Source organism: Schistocerca gregaria, chromosome 4 (genome assembly GCF_023897955.1).
Source record: "Schistocerca gregaria isolate iqSchGreg1 chromosome 4, iqSchGreg1.2, whole genome shotgun sequence".
NCBI lineage: Eukaryota > Metazoa > Arthropoda > Insecta > Orthoptera > Acrididae > Schistocerca > Schistocerca gregaria.
The window spans coordinates 329,180,644-329,196,891 of record NC_064923.1 but is presented as its reverse complement, the minus strand read 5'-3'; the positions used below and the strand labels follow the sequence as shown (position 1 = coordinate 329,196,891).

Below are 16,248 nucleotides of genomic sequence, written 5' to 3'. Positions count from 1 at the left end.
TGGCCACCACTTCTGTGGTGAATATACAACACATTGCATTTATGTAAGCAAAACCAGTTTGTATGTTGATCTTAGAGCCATCAGTGTGTATACCACTTCTGAACCTGGAAAAGCATCAAGTACAATGTTGATCTTAGAGCCATCAGTGTGTATACCACTTCTGAACCTGGAAAAGCATCAAGTACAGTCAAGAACAGATGGCAAAAAACCATGGGGTCAACAGTCTTTCAATACAATGGATAGGCAGAGGCAGATCCGAGGACTGGATATGCACTGTGAGGACATACACAGTTGCTCCCTGACAAGGGGTGACAGTGGGGGAAGTTGACGTTTCGAACTGTGATTTTGACTCCAGTTTTCGGCCACTGTTGTGGTAGGTGGACCTCCCTACCAGAAAAAAGGCACAGTTGTTTGGATGCTGCAGCAAAAGTGTATGGTATGGCTGACCAGTAGTAGTTGGTGCCTGATCTGTAGTGGAGAGACCTCAGCCCCTGCACGTAGGCATTTCACAGGGTTGGTCCAAAAGGCACCTGTTGCAAGTTGCAACCCATAATAATGTATCAGTACGAGCATTCACAATGATGAAGGCGATGCCAAGCCACATGCCAGACTCCCATAATTAAGAAAGGGCAGGATCAAAGCTTGGTAAAGTAGCAAAAGTGTAGTGTGGTGTGTGCCCCAGACGGTGTAGCTGAGACCTCTAGAAAAAGGGGCACACTCAGTACAGAGCTCTGTGGGCCACCATTCTCTTGTGTATGGGGGATACTGTGGGAAGTACCAACTTCAACCCAGAAAGTACTGGACAATCATGCTACTGGTGCATGAAGGGATCGAGGTGATCATCTGCTGCCACTGATCCCAAGGACACAGCAGTAGCAGGAGGGTCCCAAACCATTAGAGATGCGAGTGCAGTAAAGCAACCCCGGGGGACCAACGAAGAATGCAAAAAGGGCGAGGGTACTGTCATTAGAGAGGATGACATCACTGTAGCTGTGGCAAACACGATTCTTATATGTATAGGATGCAGATGATCAAATTTCTTTTTGACCTCTTGATACGCAAGTCCCTCAAGAAGCTTTTATTCTTGGATTTTCGCTTCTCTTTGGAAGATGGTGTAGTCTGGTGAACAGGAAGAATTGTGCACACCATAGTTTACATAGAAGGATGGAGGAGCACAAGGAGCATTCATATGTAACTGACATCCATAATCCCCAAAAACAGGGCTGGTGTTACAGTGTGAAGGCATGTGCCCGAGTCTCATGCATTTGAAGCACCACATCGAAGGAGTGACTACAGTTTCACATTACATCAATACACCATCGTGTTTCCTTATCATGTAACGAGTTGCCTTCAAAGACCAAAATGAAGTCCCCAGTATCAACCCTGTTGTCCTTTGGTAGCAGTCACTGCATACTCCCCAAACTTGTCCTCAAGGTGTTCAGTGAAGAATAATGGCTTAGTGACCATAAAGGAATCCCCATCAGTCTTAGAGTAATCTAAGTATTGTGGGGAGTGTTTCGCTCCTTGACTCTTAGCCCTATATTTCTCTCATGGTATAGCCACGGAAAGAAACAATGCAGAGTCAGATCTTGCCACATTGTATTAATTCTTTCCTTCAGAATAGACTGTTGGGGGCATGTGGCCATCAGCGGAAGAAAGTTTGAGCTGTTTCATTTTTGAGTCATCTGCCTTGTTGCCACCCACCCTCTCCATGGGTGCCACCCAGCCACAGCAATGGTTAACTGGCTGGGTAGCTGTTGCCCGGAGCCCTGTGGCCAAGCCATGGGCTATATGCAGGGAATTTCCAGCTTAGGGGGCAACAGCATGATTTGTGTTTGGCAAGGGGCTAACACCAAGCAGGTACTTGACAATCCCCCCCTCACAACAGGATGGTTACTGTGTTGAGTTTTGGCTGTAATACTCTTTTCGAGAAGACAGAAAAGCAAAAAATGTGGAATGTACGCTGTACTACCCACACTTCTATAAAATTTGGTAAGGGGCTGGTAAGACAAACCTAACAACAGGGTACATGCAGTGATGGAGAAAAGCTATTGAAACTTCAAGAACAGAGCAGGTGGGGGTGGGGGAACAAGTATCAAAAATCATAAACCAAATCTAAGCATGGTCATCACCAAGACCATCCAATGGAAAGGCAGATGAGAAAAAGAATAATAAAAGGATGGACTTGCACCACAGAAAAGGAAGTAATGTTGCAATAGCCAGGGTCCCATGTTGGCTAAGCACATACCCCAAAAAGAGATGCCAGCCCCCTGGGGGGGATAAACTTGATTAGCTGTGTGTTCCATGTTCTATTGATTGTGATGTTACAGACTAAACTTACAAGGCCTTTGTATTAAAGACTGTAAAAAAGATGGATGTAACTCCTGCAATTCCACAGCCTAAAAGGGTTAGAAAATATGATGGACATGAACACAACATCTCAGAAGTCTCGCAAAACATTGGCAAATCATACAGTGATCATTCAGCTAGACTCACACTACCTAAAACGTTTCTTAATGTAGACTGAATGTGCCCCAATGTATGTGTTCAATCAAAATGTTTCAATAATAGATTTATACAGTGTGATTTACATTTACAATTTATTGTCTTGCTGTAACTTAGCCATGACTTGTATAATTGTGAAATTACAGTGGATGTATACTTAAAATTTGCTCTCCTGAAAAAAGTTGACTTTGGTCATACTCTATTTGGCACCTAATCATACCATACAATTCTGTTAGGAACATAGATGTCATACAGGAAGTCCTCTATGTTACTTAGCATGTGATTCCGCAACATTTAGAAGCTAACACTGATGTAAACAGTATTAAGCAATCTTTCAAGCTAGCATGCTCCTGTGTAAGTTACATATGCACCAAACATGGCACCCAAACTGAAGATACAATAATTTAGTCTACTACCACCATTACTAACATGAAACAGGCAAAGGAAGACAGGGTTTCTATTTTAGTGTATGCATCTGTATCTAATGTTTAGAAAAAGCACAAGGGATATTGGTAAAGTAAAGACAACATGTCCAATAAATGTCTGCAGACAACTTTATCGTAGAAAACATAGCTCCTAGAATAATTTTATGAGGCTATACAATATATACTCCCCTATTTTTTTGGCCAAGTCTCAACATTTGTCTATCATCTTCATGGTAAAAAAAAAGACTGCTTGTCATCTATCACTGGGTGTATGGTTAGGACCTTTACACTATGCCTTCCTGTCAGAACCAAACAACTACTCAATAATTTTATCATCACAACTTATACAACAACATAGGTTTCTGAGTGGGGTCTGCCTTATACAAAATTTCTGGCCAGTAGGAAAATAAATCTTGTAATGCCATTTTCATGTAACTTTTCATCTCAAGGTTTGAATAGCTTTCCTTCACTAACTGCCCTACATCTATTCTGTGAAAAAGAGCTTTTGTCACTGATACGCTCTAAGTACTACACCGAATGCAAGTAAAACCGTAATTAGTATGGTTTGCGGTATAAATGGTCGTAGTTCTGTGTTCACTTGCCTGTGATTAAGTGCCATGTGTTAATACTGTATACATGTGTCAATTTGAAACACTTGGATTTCTGAAAGTAGAATGAAGCACTGCCTCAATTATTCAAGAACATTTTGTGTGAGGTACAAGACAAAGTATAGAAGCTGTAGTGAAATATATCTCTCAGTAAAGTTTGTTTATAATGTCAAGTACACTACTGGTAAACTGGTATCTGTTTTTGATCTGATCAAAGGCTAACAAATAGCAAAACAATATGACTATGGAACCTACTTTATCTCCATTTTGGGAGTTGGAAGGAAATGTGTGGAGGCAAATCAAGGGTAAGCTATTTGAATTTGCAGAGTATCTTCAGAAGAATCATATCCAGTTTGTCTTTTGGCTTCAATGCATTCGTTTTACTATCCTAACTTAACTCTTTGAAAAAAACTTGAATGCAAGCACAGAATTTAGGTTTCATTGAAGGAGAATGATCATCACTTTGTTGTGAGTTGTGGGAGATAGCATAATAGGGAAAGTGCATTTCTTATATTGCTGAGAAGGTTTAAAAGATCTCAGTGAAGATAATATTCAGGTAGAATAAAGAGCACAAAATGAACTAAGTGTTTCTAGAGTAAGTAGCAAACTTAAGTCAACAGGACACGTAAAATATAGACCAGTTTTACTATCACATCCAGTCTCAATCAAAGACTTCAGTCTATTGTACAATATTTTGCAGTAGAAGAGCAGAATGAAAGAAGGCAGGGAAAACTGTATGGATTTAGACAATGCATATGAGCTTGGTGATGACACAATTAAAACAACCTCTGACATTAAGGTGTCCATTGTGTCAAATTATTTCAGCATTTCAGGCTACAGCACCTTAGCAGAGATGTGAATCTAATTATATAGGGCTGTGAATACAAAACAAATTGTAAAATATGGTAGTGAATACACTGATGATTGCCATACCATATTAAAAAAAGCATGGCCAACATCTATGGAAAAAGAAAATAAACTGAGATCACTTCCATAAAATGTTACTTCCATAAAATATCAGAATGTATAAATATGGAGCATTTTAAAATGGAATGACCAGATAAACTTAATTTCAGGTACAGCAGATGCCAGACAGATTCATTGAGAGAAATCCCAAAAAATGTAGTCCATCAACAAATGATGTAGGTTACAAAATCCTTGTCTGACCAATACTTGAACACTGATACTCAGTATGTGATCCGTACATGTACCAGACATGATTGATGGTGGAAATATAGAAGATCCAATGAAGGGCAGTGTATTTCAATACAGGTTCATTTAGTAAATGTGAAAGTACCACAGAGATGCACAGTCAATTTCAGTGGCAGAGCCTGAAAGAGAAGGGATCTGTATCACTGTGTGGTTTATTATTAAAAGTTCCAAGAGCATATGTTCCTAGTATGGCCAACCATTATATTGCTTCCTCCTTCTGCAAAAAGAGCCTGAAGGCAAAATATGAGACACACAAGCTCACACAGGCTTACCAGCAATCGTTCCTCCTGCGGATTTGGAGCAGGAAAATAGGGTTTGACACTGGTATACGAAGTACCCTCCACCACACACCGTAAGATGTCTTGCAAAGTATAGCTACTACAGATGTAAAAATCTTTTGGCTGATAAAGCATCACATGTGTGAATGCTACAATTGTTTTTTATGTAAAAATTTGGCTGACAGTTATTCACACAAAAGTAATAACTTTATTCAAAGATTACCTCTACAATAGATTACATTCAACTGCATTCAGTTGATCAGAATAAACTGACTCTGGGAATATAGATTAAGTGGAAATAATCTCATTTTTTGGGTGAACTGATTCTCAGAAGATCGATTTTGAAATCGGCAGAGAGCAAAACTTCTACAGAATGTTTGCATAATCACTCATTCCTTATTGGCATTTACACCAAAATAAACTCTCCTCTCAAAAAGAAAGGTGTTTATAAAATTCCATCAAATGAGAATAGTAGTTTGTGTAACAATGTTGGAATTTACAAAGACATAAATTAGACATTCTGATTCTAGGATAAAATTCTCACTCTGCAGCAGAGTGTGCACTGACGTGTAACTTCTTGGCACATTAAAACTGTGTGCCAGAACGAGACTCGAATTCAGGAGCTTTGCCTTCCACGGGCAAGTGCTCTGTCGACTGAGCTACCCGAGCACTACTCAGGACCTATCCTCACAGCTTTACTTCTGCCAGTGGAAACTTGTTGTTCCAAAAGACAAACTACTATTGTCTCCAAATCCCACAGAAATGAAACTTCTGAGACTGCTGTAATATGTGGTAAGAGAGGTCCCACTGAAAAAGATTTGCCATATTTGCTTTAAAGTGAGCAACTTTGTAGCTTGCTTGAACAGCCTTCTCCTCATTGGTATTCTTTATTGTCATTCATGTGCAAAATAGAACCCTAATACATCACATGAACTGTTGCAGAATATTTCTGAAGCTCGTATCTCCCAATATATTGCCTCGATGCCTGGAAACTCGCTCTCCACACACTTCAACTTGTATCTACTGCTAGTGTACTGCACAAAGGTATGTGTAATGACATTGCATATTCTACTTTGTGGCAGAATTGAGTACTTAGTGGTATATAAGTATCACTGGGTGTCCATACTTCATGCTTGACAGAACTACTTATCCCAAGACAGATGCATGTTCCTCAATTAGCCATATCTATTGCAGGCATAGGCAGTGTATAAAGGTGAAAGTGTTTGCTGTGCTGGTCCACTTTCTGGTAGCAGAGGGTAATAAGTATGTGACCTCATTACACTGGCCCTGAGCCAGTGCAATGAGGGCTCCCATTTTGTGGGATACTGTAAGAACAGTCAGATCTACAACCATTGTCTTCACCACATCCACAATGGATAAAATGAGATTGTAAGGAAGTCCAAAGTATGTTGCAAAGTGTTAATTGCTCTTCACAATATGTGATAAGAATCACCAGATTTTTTACTGTTCAGGGAACGTTTTCGTTTGTTTGCTACTATTGTGGAGGAAATCCAGTCTGCTGATTACTATGGAAATCAATTTTGTAAGAAATCACGTGAGCAAAAATTATGCTTTAGTTTCCCAACAGCTAATCAGAACAGTTTACTGAAAAGTGCTAATATATGTGTGTTGGTAATAATAATACGCTGTTTTTTATGGCATTGCCTGATATCTGTACCTTCTTGTTCTGTTCTGAAGTTTCCCTCACTATTTCAAATCCATTATAATTTAAAATTTATGTTATTTTCACTGAGCATTGTAAACTTTTTCTGATTGCACTCTAAAGTTTGACAAATATTCCAGTCTCTCCTGTAGACATTTTTGGTCCCTAGTTATCGATGCTACTTTTTTTTTTTGCGTCTCCCATTTCTTAATGAAAACAAGTTCCAAAGGAATTATTATTGATACCATCCACAGCGTGAACTTTCCGTGATTAATGGTTTCAATTAATTCTATGGTTACGTTGAGGTTGGGTTGCTGTGGGGGGAGGAGACCAAACTATGAGGTCATCAGTCTCATCATATTAGGGAAGGATGGGTAAGGAAGTCAGCCTTGCCCTTTTCCAAGGAACCATCCTGGCATTTGCCTGATGAGAGTTAGGGAAATCACGGAAAACCTAAATCATGATGGTGGACGCGGGGGTTACATGCAAAATAATTACTTTCATTTTTGTTTGTCTATGGCACATTTATGCTTTTCCTAATAATAAATGTTGTTAAAATGTTTGCCCAAAATCCTAGCAGAACTGCCGTGAATTCCTTCATTAAGTGCCTGTCAGATGACAAGATTCTCTGCTCCTCTCATTTTGCGAAGATTATTGTTTGTAAGTTTATTGTTTGTTCCAAACTGACACATGAAACTAAGATATTCTCTATCATATCCATTGGTTACCACAATAATTCAATTGCACCATCTTGTTCAGGATTACACATACAAGTTTTGTGTAGATAAAAGCTACTATGCTTTATGTTTAATAGAGTGAAATATTCAATAAAAATCAGAATATTTATACCACAAACTACTCAGTTTTAAAACAAAGTACACTATGCAATATTGTTACACATGCTTTCACACAGTATACTAACAACAGATATAAGGTGACATACACAAAGAGCCAGCTGCAATATATTGGGAGATTTGTATCTTAGAAATAATCTGCAACACTTCATGCAAACTACATCTACATGCCTACTCTGAAAATCACATTTAAGTTCCTGGCAGATGGTTCATTAAACCATTTTCATACTAATTCTACACTATTCCACTCTCGAACAGCGTGTGGAAAGAAAGAACATGTGTAGGGACGTATTAGGTTTCAACTTTACAGGTGAATAAATGATTCCAAGAACTGAACATTTATAACATGGAAACTAAAAGCTCAGCAATCATTTTCTATTTCACCTGATGATGCAGAATCAACAACCCAGTTAGAACTGTCAGGGTACCATAATTATCTGCCAATAATTATAACCAATAATTTGCTGTGAGACTGAAATTACAACACTCTAAACCTGTGATGATGATAATGTTCATTTAAGCAAGCAACACAAAAATTCAGCACAGTCACATGCATGTAATAATTTACATATTCCTATGAGCAACATTTCTCGGAAATGAAGAGATGTAAAAGCCAAACCAATACCACTTCAAGTCACAACGAGAAGAGCTGAGTCTGTTGGAAAATTTGACTATTCATCACAAGCAACTATATTCTGTACAGTAGGGAGTGCTCCGTAACTCACTTGGGAGCTTGTGAACTGGAATAGCCTCCTACCAAGACACTTCAAGAGTTGTCTTTCAAAAACTAACGCAGGTCACACATTTATCAATTTATCTGTAAAACCATAAGAAGCTTGTGTGCATTAGGACTTATCTTCAAATGACTGTGAATGAGTTTCTTCAAACTTACTTGTTCAATTAGTGTTACCCTGATCAAAAAATAAGAATGTTAATACTGTATTTAATTTCATTATAAATAAGCTACCAAGCAACTAATGAATTTAAATTGCATTAGCAAGTTTTCTGGGTACATTTTATTGCCTAAGAATGTCATCTTAACATTTTCTGTATTTGATCATTTTGAAATGGACAAGGAAAAAAAAGTTGGCACAATTGGTATATGCCATTGTGAACAGGAAAAGAGATACACGCGATGCTGTAATGAACACAAATTTTACATTACTACCACAGCAAAATTACAGTTCACACTCTATATACGTGGCATCTCAGAATAGCTAAGGTATATAGTCACAGGTAACAGAATGTTGCCAAGGAGTGTTTTTGTGCACACTATAGTAACTGTGACTCATACCTGATACAGATCTCTTCAACTGCAATGAATTGCAAAGCATAGCATGCTGCTTATGAGAACCCTCTCTCCCATCCCCAATAATTTACACAGGAAGTTGCTGAACTGCAATGCTAACCTAATATGATATTTCACAAGGTTATTAAACAATACAAATATTGTAGGACTTTTAAGACCATCTTAAGAACAGAAAGTACTGGTTATTCTTTGATTTTGATGTCAGTCCATGATACCCAATCATTTTATTATTATTAATTTTTTTAAGTTCCAGTGCCTTCTAATGGTTCAGTGAGGCACATCTATACATCTATGAATGTAGTGTACTTTGGCAATCACTTACAGCATTCAAACCAACAGCCAGCTTTTTTTTTTTTTTTTTTTTTTTTTTTAAAAAAAAGATACTGATCATACTGAGGAGATCATTGACAGTGGCAGTAAATATAGCTAAAGTTATTGTAATGTAAATGTGAGTTTGTCCTACTACTTGTCTGACATACATTTATTAAACTTTAGGCTAATTTTGCTTGTTATTTAGGACTATACTTTGTTTTAGGCATTATGAGTTCATGGAAGTTTTTAGATGTGGGATTGCATCTAAGAAAATGCAAAAATGCTTTTGAATATATCCCATCTCTTAAAATGATGAGCGGTTGAAAACTGTATGTCCAAGAGGTTAGAAAGTTTAACCACCTTTGTAAAACAATTGATTGTTTACTTTTTGCCAATTTCTTCTTATATTCACTGCTTAATATGATGATAAAGGTCCATTTTGTGAAAACTTTAAAATTAATTTTTTTTAGATACTATTGGGGTCAAAAGGTTAACGAGTGTGAGACTACATTTCCAGAGGTCAATTCATCGAGCAACACTAACAATTTCTATCACTGAAACGGACAAGTACTAAAGCAAAATCTAGACTCTATAAGAATAAATATCAACCAGTGCCTAATTATAAGGGGCATTCAAAAATAAACGAGCCAGAGGCATAATTACAGAAACCAGTACCTGTATGTTAGAAGTATTGACCCTGGCTGTTGAGACACTTGTCCCACTGTGGCACAAGACAGTGAATGGCTATCTCATAAAATTTCCGGGGCTGCAATGTTAAGCAATTCCACACGTACAGTTGGACATTGTCGTACGAGGTGAATTGGTTGCCTCTCAGAGCCTTTTTAAAGGGGACCAAAAATGGAGTAATCACAGGGAGAGAGGTCTGTACTGTATGGAGGGTGGCCAAGAACCTCCCATTTGAATTTCTGCAGGAGTGCCACGACTATGTTGGCCGTATGAGGCTTTGCATTGTCATGGAGCAGAATGACCCCATGGGTGAGATTGCCTGGTTGTTTTGATTTGATCGCTTGGCAAAGGGTGGTCAAGGTTTGCGAGTAATGCTGTTGTCCCATGTTGCAGGAAGTGAATCAGAAGGGGGCTCTGAGGGGGCAAACGATTCACCTCGGACGATGATGTCCAGCTGGACATGCGGAACTGATTAACACTGCAGCCCCGGGAATTTTATGAGACAGCCATTCATCACCTTGTATCACAGTGGGATAAGTGTCTCGGCAACCAGGGTCAATAGTTCCAACATACAGGTACTGGTTTCTGTAATTATACCTCTGGCTGATTTATTTTTAAACACTCCCTTATATTTGTAATGTTCAAGTGCTGTGTGCCAAGTTTTTACAGTCTATTAATTTTCTCAATGCAGAGTACTTGCATAGGGGTAAAAATGAAATGCATTCATTTATGTGTAATAAGTAAGCAGGACAATAAATTTATTTCCATGGCTACATTACCTATAAGTGTTGCAATGTTTGTATTCCCTGTATTTATGATGTTAGCATGCATATGATGAAAGATTTACATCCATTAAGTGAATACAAGGCAAAGAAACAATCTGCAAATGAAGGACAATTTGTTCAAAAAGCATGCACTAATTTGCATCCTATTTTCAGTGAGATTCCACAAAAATAAAAGTTTTTATGTATTCACATCCAAGCTGAAAGCTTTACTTTTGGCACATTTCTCCTGTCATGCAAATGTATGCCACATGTTTATTTCTGCTACATATAGCTCCATGTAAACAAATCACGTGAGTCAGAGGGAAAACAGTGGACTTGTGACTCAAATAACCTGGTCTTATTCCCTGCTCTGACAATCTTGATCAACATGTTTAACAGTTTTCCATGGTCACTGCAGTAGAAGTGCGAAGGTAGTTTTTTGTGCTAGGCAAAGACTCACATTTTATCAATTTTGTGTTAAAACTGCAATGATTCACTGGTGATATATCTTGTATGACTAATTACATCAATTTAACTGTGGTGAAAAGCTCATATGCTCTATACTTCATAACTTTAACATTGCTGGTGGCATATTTCAACAAATCAGCTGGGTCACGTCGGATATGATGGTGTGGCCAATTAACTAGATGGTTCCTGTGTATTCTTCCTTAATGTCTTATTACTTTTCAAATATCCCTCATGATAGGTTAAGCTTTTGATGGTGAGTAAGGAAATTAGTGGTGGGGGGGGGGGGGGGGGGGGAACTATTATGTATGCTTTTCTGCATTAAAACCTGCTGTTAACATCAATGCATGAGCATCAGATGAAAAAACTTAATGATTCATGTTAGGAAAAAAAAAAAAAAAAGAAAAAAGAAAACAGGTACACTTCACAACTGCATACACACATATAAAGAAATACTGAGTACATAATTACCTTATACGCATCTGATATTGCCATTTTCAAAGCAATATCTACAATCTCTCTCTTCATTACGATCCTAAATAAAGTGCATTAGTTAACTGAATCTTATTGTCTGTTGCCACTAGTGCCACCACCATCAACAATAATCACCACCAACAATCGCCACCACCAACAATCGCCACCACCACCACAACAACAACAGCAGCAGCAGCAGCAGTATTAATAACTACATAATCGAAAAGGTAGTTACTATCTTTTTTAAAAACAGAAAATAAACATAGGAAAGACTGTTTTGGTAATGGGAAAAGTGTTGAAATATGTGGTATGTGTGTGTTGGATATGTACAAAAATGGACACACATTAAACAAGAAAATAAATATTATTTTCTAGAAAGTTGTTGAGAAATTCACTTTCTATGTGGTATTAAAATTAGTTGTCTGACAGAAATAAATAATTTACTGCAAGTTGCATTTTTTGAGCTTCTTATTTGACTTTGGTGAAAGTGACTTTTTTTCAATCTTCACCTCAGTGTTTGACCCTGAGTCTGTATCACTCTGTACGTTTGCACGTTCGGGAACTTTCAAATATATTTCTTGTTTCCGTAATTCCCGTGCTTTGACATCTTCATCACCTTCTGTGGCAGTTGCAGTCTCATCGTCTGTAAAACATTGAAGAATAAACTTGTTACAATTGTATAGAGTGTTAAAAATCCATAAATACATGTTCATCATATACCAGTTAGCATAGAAACCAGAAGAAATAAATTCATCTCGTGCAATGCAAATATAAACATCTTTTTGACTGTCATTCTTAGCTCATTTTACATTTGGTCTGTAAGATTTGTATTCATACTCTCACTCATTGGAATATAGGTTAGTGCAACAAGCGAGAAGAGACTGCCTGACAATTTTAACATAATTTTCAAATTCATTGAGTGTAAACATGTTGTTGTTGTTATTGTTGTTGTGGTCTTCAGTCTTGAGACTGGTTTGATGCAGCTCTCCATGCCACTCTATCCCATACAAGCTTCTTCATCTCCCAGTACCTAGTGCAACCTACATCCTTCTGAATCTGCTTGGTGTATTCATCTCTTGGTCTCCCTCTTCAATTTTTACCCTCCACGCTGCCCTCCACTACTAAATTGGTGATCCCTTGATGCCTCAGCACATGTCCTACCAACCAATGCCTTCTTCTAGTTAAGTTGTGCCACAAACTTCTCTTCTCCCCAATCCTATTCAGTACCTCCTCATTAATTATGTGACCTACCCATCTAATCTTTAGCATCCTTCTGTAGCCCCACATTTCGAAAGCTTCTATTCTCTTCTTGTCCAAACTATTTATCGTCCATGTTTCACTTCCATACATGGCTACACTCCATACAAATACTTTCAGGAACGACTTCCTGACACTTAAATCTATACTCGATGTTAACAAATTTCTCTTCTTCAGAAACGCTTTCCTTGCTATTGCCAGTCTACATTTTATATTCTCTACTTTGACCATCTTAAGTTATTTTGCTCCCCAAATAGAAAAACTCCTTTACTACTTTAAGTGTCTCATTTCCTAATCTAATTCCCTCAGCATCACCCGACTTAATTTGACTACATTCCATTAACCTCGTTTTGCTTTTGTTGATGTTCATCTTATATCCTCCTTTCAAGACACTGTCCATTCCATTCAACTGCTTTTCCAAGTCCTTTGCTGTCACTGACAGAATTACAACGTCATCAGCAAACCTCAAAGTTTTTATTTCTTCTCCATGGATTATAATACCTACTCCGAACTTTTCTTCTGTTTTCTTTACTGCTTGCTCAATATACAGATTGAACAACATCAGGGAGAGGCTACAACCCTGCCTCACTCCCTTCCCAACCACTGCTTCCCCTTCGTGGCCCGCGACTCATAACTGCCATCTGGTTTCTGTACAAATTGTAAATAGCCTTTCACTCCCTGTATTTTACCCCTGCCACCTTCAGAATTTGAAAGAGAGTATTCCAGTCATCATTGTTAAAAGCTTTCTCTAAGTCTACAAATGCTAGAAACGTAGATTTGCCTTTTCTTAATCTAGCTTCTAAAATAAGTCGTAGGGTCAGTATTGCCTCAAGTGTTCTCATATTTCTACGGACTCTAAAGAATCCAAACTGATCTTCCTCAAGTGTCGGCTTCTACCACTTATTCCATTCATCTGTAAAGAAATCGCATTAGCATTTTGCAGCCGTGACTTTTTAAACAGATAGTTCGGTAATTTTCACATCTGTCAACGCCTGATTTCTTTGGGATTGGAATTATTATATTCTTCTTGAAGTCTGAAGGTATTTCGCCTGTCTCATACATCTTGCTCACCAGATGGAAGAGTTTTGTCAGGACTGGCTCTCCCAAGGCCGTCAGTAGTTCCAATGGAATGTTGTCTACTCCGGGGGGCTTGTCTCGACTCAGGTCTTCCAGTGCCCTGTCAAACTCCTCACGCAGTATCGTATCTCCCATTTCATCTTCATCCAGATCCTCTTCCATTTCCATAATATTGTCCTCAAGTACATCGCCCTTGTATAGACACTCTACATACTCCTTCCACCTTTCTGCTTTCCCTTCTTTGCTTAGAACTGGATTTCCATCTGAGCTCTTGATATTCATACAAGTGGTTCTCTTTTCTCCAAAGGTCTCTTTAATTTTCCTGTAGGCAGCATCTATCTTACCCCTAGTGAGATAAGCCTCTACATCCTTACATTTATCCTCTAGCCATCCCTGCTGAGCCATTTTGCACTTCCTGTCGATCTCATTTTTGAGACATTTGTATTCCTTTTTGCCGGCTTCATTTACTGCATTTTTATATTTTCTCCTTACATCAATTAAATTCAATATTTCTTCTGTCACCCAAGGATATCTACTAGCCCTCGTCTTTTTACCTACTTGATCCTCTGCTGCTTTCACTACTTCATCCCTCAAAGCTACTCATTCTTCTTCTACTTTATTTCTTTCCCCATTCCTGTCAATTGTTCCCTTATGCTCTCCCTGAAACTATGTACAACCTCTGGTTCTTTCAGTTTATCCAGGTCCCATCTCCTTAAATTCCATCCTTTTTTCAGTTTCTTTAGTCTTAATCCCGCATTCCAATAGATTGTGGTCAGAGTGCACATCTGCCCCTGGAAATGTCTTACAATTTAAAACCTGGTTCCTAAATCTCTGTCTTACCATTATGTAATATATCTGATACCTGTCATTATCTCCAGGCTTCTTCCATGTATACAACTTTGCAAAATTCCACCAGGCGGCTTCCTCTTTCATTTCTTACCCCCAATCCATATTTTACTTTTCTTCCTTTTTCTGCTATCGAATTCCAGTCACCAATGACTATGAAATTTTCATCTCCCTTCCCTATCTGAATAATTTCTTTTATCTCATCATACATTTCTTCATCATCTGCAGAGCTAGTTGGCACATAGACTTGTACTACTGTCGTAGGTGTGGGCTTCGTGTCTATCTTGGCCACAACAATGCGTTCACTGTGCTGTCTGTAGTAGCTTACCCACATTCCTATTTTCCTATTCATTATTAAACTGACTCCTGCATTCCTATTGTTTTATTCATTATTAAACCTACTCCTGCATTACCCCTATTTGATTTTTTATTCATAACCCTTTTTTATTCATAACCCTGTATTGACTTTGTATTTATAACCCTGTATTCGCCTGACCAAAAGTCTTGTTCCTCCTGCCACCGAACATCACTAATTCCCACTATATGCAACTTTAACCTATCCATTTCCCTTTTTAAATTTTCTAACCTACCTGCCCAATTAAGGGATGCGATATTCCATGCTCCGATCCGTAGAACACAAGTTTTCTTTCTCCTGATAACGACATCCTCCTGAGTAGTCCCCGCCCGGAGATCCGAATGGGGGACTATTTTACCTCCAGAATATTTTACCCAAGAGGACGCCATCATCATTTATCCATACAGTAAAGTTGCATGCTCTTGGGAAAAATTACAGCCGTAGTTTCCCCTTGTTTTAACCGTTCGCAGTACCAGCACAGCAAGGCCATTTCGGTTAGTGTTACAAGGCCAGATCAGTCAGTCATCCAGACTGTTGCCCCTGCAACTACTGAAAAGGCTGCTGCCCCTCTTCAGGAACCATATGTTTTTCTGGCCTCTCAACAGATACCCCTCCGTTGTGGTTGCACCTATGGTATGGCTATCTGTATCGCTGAGGCACGCAAGCCTCCTCACCAACGGCAAGGTCTGTGGTTCATGGGGGGCTTGTTAACCTTTATTTCAGTTCAGTTTGTGTGCCACTTGCGAGTTTCAGCCAATGTGAGTACCTACATTCCACTTCCAAATTAAATATCCTTAAAGATGCTCAACAAAACTCCTTGTGAAATAAATATGTTGATTAACAATTATAATTTTAAAATATACTAGTGTGCAAAACTTAAGGATGAAAGTAACTTTCACATGAACATGGACCATACATAGAAAGATCTGCTGTGGTATAGTAAAGAAGATAATTGTAAAAAAAAATATGCAACTAGACAAACTGAAATGATACTACCAGTCAAAGATAATATTTACACTGAAGTCACCACAATTCATAATGGTCCCCTGGACATTACAAAAGGTGGAATGCAGCTCTTAATAAGGTGTGAGATCACCAAGGACGCCAATGCATGCTCAACATGCTCCCATGCTGGCCACAAGGTTTGTAAAGAGTTC

General features: G+C 38.4%; 1 protein-coding gene across 11 annotated transcripts in view; it reads right to left on the bottom strand.

The window, feature by feature from the left end:
• The window catches only part of LOC126268005 (F-actin-monooxygenase Mical), a 505,795-nt gene that overhangs the window by 118,903 nt on the left and 370,644 nt on the right, over nt 1-16,248 (bottom strand). For all 11 annotated transcript variants that reach the window (XM_049973389.1, XM_049973388.1, XM_049973387.1 and 8 more), the window contains one exon: nt 12,066-12,199. In XM_049973389.1, the coding sequence (XP_049829346.1) occupies nt 12,066-12,199 (134 nt within the window). The remainder of the gene's footprint in view (nt 1-12,065; nt 12,200-16,248) is intronic.